At 33.1% G+C, this 5,206-nt stretch overlaps 1 protein-coding gene across 1 annotated transcript in view; it reads left to right on the forward strand.

Moving 5' to 3' along the window:
- Positions 1-5,206, forward strand: part of LOC111085582 — a 68,172-nt gene that overhangs the window by 46,136 nt on the left and 16,830 nt on the right. The window contains exon 9 of the mRNA XM_022384821.1: positions 1,191-1,282. Within this exon, the coding sequence (XP_022240529.1) occupies positions 1,191-1,282 (92 nt within the window). The remainder of the gene's footprint in view (positions 1-1,190; positions 1,283-5,206) is intronic.

A 5,206-nucleotide genomic window follows, 5' to 3' on the forward strand; every position in this document is an offset into this window, starting at 1 on the left:
TTTGTTATTACTTTTGTACTCTCACAGTTAGGATTTGGAAGTATCAGTACATTATGCCCATGTTTGTTCTAGTTTGTTATTACTTTTGTACTCTCACAGTTAGGATTTGGAAGTATCAGTACATTATGCCCATGTTTGTTCTAGTTTGTTATTACTTTCGTACTCTCACAGTTAGGATTTGGAAGCATCAGTACATTATGCCCATGTTTGTTCTAGTTTATTATTACTTTCGTACTTTCACAGTTAGCGGTTGTTATTAATGATCAACTATATTTACATTATTGATCATGTGATATCTCAGGTATTTTACATTAAAGCTTATGTCATCATAATTATCCATTGAGATCACCAAATAAATAAAATATTTAAATATACAGGATCATGTGATAAGATATAGTTCATGACTTAATCAAGTCATGTGATTATACATTAAATAATAGTGACGTAATCAACCCATTCCCACCACATCATCCCTTTGATGGTATATTTTAGGCAAGAAGGCAAAGTGTTACATTGTAGACAGAGAACTTCGATAACCTTGAATTCAGTAGGTCGTGTATAAGTAGTTGTAAAAAATGTATAACTTGCAAAAACAACTGCAGCGTGGAGAGGTGGAAATGTTAAAAGTTCTTACAGTCAATCTTGTAGCGTCGTCTGAAATGTGCTATCAGTGTTAGAATAATTAAATAAGCCGATTAGCAAAGTAAAGAATACATTCTAAAATGTTTAGTAAAAATTTAAAATATAGTTCGATTACTACACACAATGTAGGTCAAGGTTTTAAAAATAAATCACAAGCTAATCTAGATTCTTGTACACAATGTACGTCAAGGTTTTAAAAATAAATCACAAACTAGTCTAGATTCTTGTACACAATGTACGTCAAGGTTTTAAAAATAAATCACAAACTAGTCTAGATTCTTGTACACAATGTAGGTCAAGGTTTTAAAAATAAATCACAAACTAGTCTAGATTCTTGCACACAATACATATGTATTCACGTATGCTTACTGATTGCCTATCGATGTTTGTAGTCAATAAAACGTTACTATTTCTAATTTTGTAGCTCATAATTGCATGCTTTCCCGAGGGTTTAGTGACACACAGAATGGAAAGACATAGTAAGACTTCTTATGTAACAAGAGATTACACTGGCCGTTGCTATGATACAGTATTTTGATGTTTTCTAGTTATGGCGTCTGACGCAGACGATGCATCAGACGACGCAGCAGCTGATGAACAGGTAGCACAGCTCTTTGAAGCGGATAACGCAGAAGAACAAGTAAGATAGTTTAATGAAATTGTTTGTTGTTTAACCTATGAGAAAACCTTTAGAAAACGTCTTTTATGGTGCATTTTATAACACGTTAATGAAAAAACGTAGGTATTTAAGCTCTTTAAGTTATTTCAGACTAAAAATGATATTCAACTTTTATTCTATATTATTGTTACGTGAAGATTGCTAAGATTGCCATCTACATTCAGAAAGCGTACAATAAGTACTCTTTATTAATATAAAATTACACCATTGGCCAGCACGTAGAATGCAGTTGGTTGCTCCATACAGAAATTTTTAGTATACATTCTTCTGGAAAACTTAGGGTTCATCAAATAACACTCATTCCAGTAACGAGCAAGGCTTTTAGGTCCTCTCTCTATCAACGTGTAATGTTTTACTGAACTCCATTCACAGCGATGTATGTCCTAGATGTATTCAATCGGGTTCACGTCAAGCGAAATTGTTGTCCATTAGGATGAAAGATGGGCCAACTACACTCGCAAATGGTTTCGCGATGGGATTAAGTATTTCATATATATATACCCCATATCAGTCATTGTATGTTCTTGGATGGTTTACAGGCCCACACGACTAGTCCACATTATTATTGACTCAACCTCAAAGGCAGCCCATTGAGCATTGCATGTATTCCGTAACGTTTCTCAAATGTTCATTATGGTACAAGCGGAACCTGGACACATCACAGCTTGCTCCACTGAACCATTGTTCATTCAGCATGCTCACGTGTACAAGCCTGTTGGTGCATTTGATAACTTGTGGCCAAGTAAATCAACATTTTTGGGTAATTTATAGTTGTTTTTATTGAAACATTTACCCTCTTTGTCTGTATAAGTTGTTCCTGGAGATTCTGGTATTGGCGTTCTTTTGTCGACTAGCAGTAATTATCAGACACCAGCCCTACACCACTATCGTTATTCTGGGTCGAACACTCCCACATATTTTTTGGACTCTCCAATGTCAAAAAGGGGGGGGGGATTCGAAGCTGTACAGATTATGCTTTGGGTAATGATAATAATTAAGATTGCCACTTGATAATGGAAAATTCCATCTCCAAGCACGATAATGACTCTTCCCTTATCTGTTTCACTTAGGTTAATTAAAGTTTGTAAATGAAAAACTGTCTTTGGAAGAAGGTATGAACGACCAGGGTGTGCGAAACCAGCCTTTTATATCGCATGGACTATTTCCATGTGATTACCTTGTAGTGTAAATAGGACTTTCATTTTATTCTAAAAGATGTTTAGTAAAATATTAAGGGTAGTTTTAACATATTTTATGACTCTATACGCTACCTTCAAACTCAAATAGATGATAACTACATATTTGTGAACGTGTTAATCATAGTGTCACCTAATCTAAACCTCGTGTCACAAAATTCTGTGGTGTCTTGTGTTATAAATTAAAATTTCTTAACAATCCACCAAGACGGTCAGGAAATATGTGGTTTTCATTTAGTGCAATTACTTTATTAACTATTTTATTTATACTTCCTCAGACTAAGATATATCAGATTGAGATATAAAGTAATCCTGTAGTTTGGTTAAAAGAGATGAAGTCACTTAAAATTTAGTTGTATGTTTTTTTTTTCAAGTTGCTCAAGTTTTTCAAGTTTCGGTTGCTCAAAAATTACATAGTTAAAAAATAATGTTTTCACATGAGTAATAGTCTCGATAATCTCATAAAATATTTGGTACACTTCTTCACAAATCATAAGGATCAAGGAGAAATATATCCATCCCAAAAGTGGACAACACACGAAACTCGTATTTGATGTTCACCGATGACTTTTTCAAGTTCCCCATTAGGTATCCAACGGTTGCAGCTGTACAGTGTTGTTAAACGAACCATCTTGTGTGTTCCATAAAGAGGTAAACGGTTGCAATTATACAATATTATTAAACAAATCATCTAAAAAGATACATCTTATTGGCTTCATAAAATGGCCAATGGTTGCAATTGTGCAATATTATTAAACGAACCATCTTATGTGTTTCATACAGTGTCCATTGGTTGCGCCCGCCAGTGGAAAAGCGGTAAGTTTCCAGACTTTTTTTCTTACAACGCTAAAATCCGAGGTTCGATTCTCTGCAGTGGACACAGCAGATAGCCCAATGTTTGTAGATTTACAACGCAAGAAATCGGGTTTCGATACCCATGGTGGGCAGAGCACAGATAGCCCATTGTGTAGCTTAGTAATTAACTTCAAACAAACCAAACCAAACCAGTGGTTCCAAGTGTACAATATTATTAAACAAAGCATATTATGCGCTTCATAAAATGACCAGTGGCCTTAATCGCATAATATTGGTAAACGAATCACTTCGCCTGTTTGTTTAGCTGCAACTCTACACACACCCTGAATACCACAACATATAATATACATTTTAACATACATTTGAATTGCAACGCCACCTATAGTGAAACATTTCTTGATCGGATTTTTTCTTATTACTGTGTTACAATAATATCATAGCTCGTGTAATTTTCACTTCGTGAAATCAAAAAATAATTTCTAAACAATTACAAACAAGCTGATAATTCTTAAGATAACTGCAGAAAAAGGAAATCGTCTGTATAAATTTTGTTGTTGTTTTAGTTGTTGTGCATATTGGAGAATTTAGACATTTTGACAATAACGTTAGAAAAAAACGACCTTTGTTCTCCAGTTAATAATATAAAACTTTTTATTTCAGCCAACGTTTCGTCATTGCAGCTTCATTAGGGCTATTAAAATATTATTATTCTTATTATCTGGAGAGTAAAGACCTTTTTCTTTGTAACATTATTGTCAAGATGTCTGTATGAATTCTGTTGATAAATATATACGAACTTGATACTTGAAACATGATAACGAAGAATCCACTTTTTAGAAATATAAGTTCTGACACGACATGACTGGGTAATGAAACTACATTTATAATAACGTTTTTCATTACCCAGCATATGTGTGTATTGTTAATCCAAACAAAAATAGGGGGAAACCTGTGTTTATGCTCAGCTTCATTTCTTATCATATTGAATTATCTATTTCTTATGTACAACTTTTAGATTTTTTCATATACGACGTGAACTTCGACATTAAGTTAAGTGTAGAATACGAAACTTTGTGTTAACTCTGATATTATAAAGTTTACACAGTCTAACTAATAATGTAGGAGGGGAAATATTGATATTAGATGTGTATTATTATCACTGGGAATGTTAAGCACAATAAAGTAATTTAATATGTTGTTTTTTTATAAATATGAAAACAATATTACTAAAATATACAACTAGAGGGTTAAATATTGTGGAAGTGAGCAACAATTCTGTAAGATTATGAAACACGAGTCAACTTTTCAGGATAATTATTGGATATTTGATGATTTGACGAAGTTAGAATCCTACTCAGCGTTGATTCAAGGTGTAATATAACTGAATGTCACACTAATACAATTATTCAAGGTGTAATATAACTGAATGTCACACTAATACAATGATTCAAGGTGTAATATAACTGAATGTCACACTAATACAATGATTCAAGGTGTAATATAACCGAATGTCACACTAATACAGTGATTCAAGGTGTAATATAACCGAATGTCACACTAATACAACGATTCAATGATTGTATTAGTGTGACATTCAGTTATATTACAGATTCAAGGTGTAATATAACCGAATGTCACACTAATACAGTGATTCAAGGTGTAATATAACCGAATGTCACACTAATACAGTGATTCAAGGTGTAATATAACCGAATGTCACACTAATACAATGATTCAAGGTGTAATATAACCGAACGACACACTAATACAATGATTCAAGGTGTAATATAACTGAATGTCACACTAATACAATGATTCAAGGTGTAATATAACCGAATGTCACAATAATACAACGATTCAATGTGTAATATAA

This window comes from Limulus polyphemus, unplaced genomic scaffold, assembly GCF_000517525.1.
Source record: "Limulus polyphemus unplaced genomic scaffold, Limulus_polyphemus-2.1.2 Scaffold487, whole genome shotgun sequence".
Taxonomy (NCBI): Eukaryota; Metazoa; Arthropoda; class Merostomata; order Xiphosura; family Limulidae; genus Limulus; species Limulus polyphemus.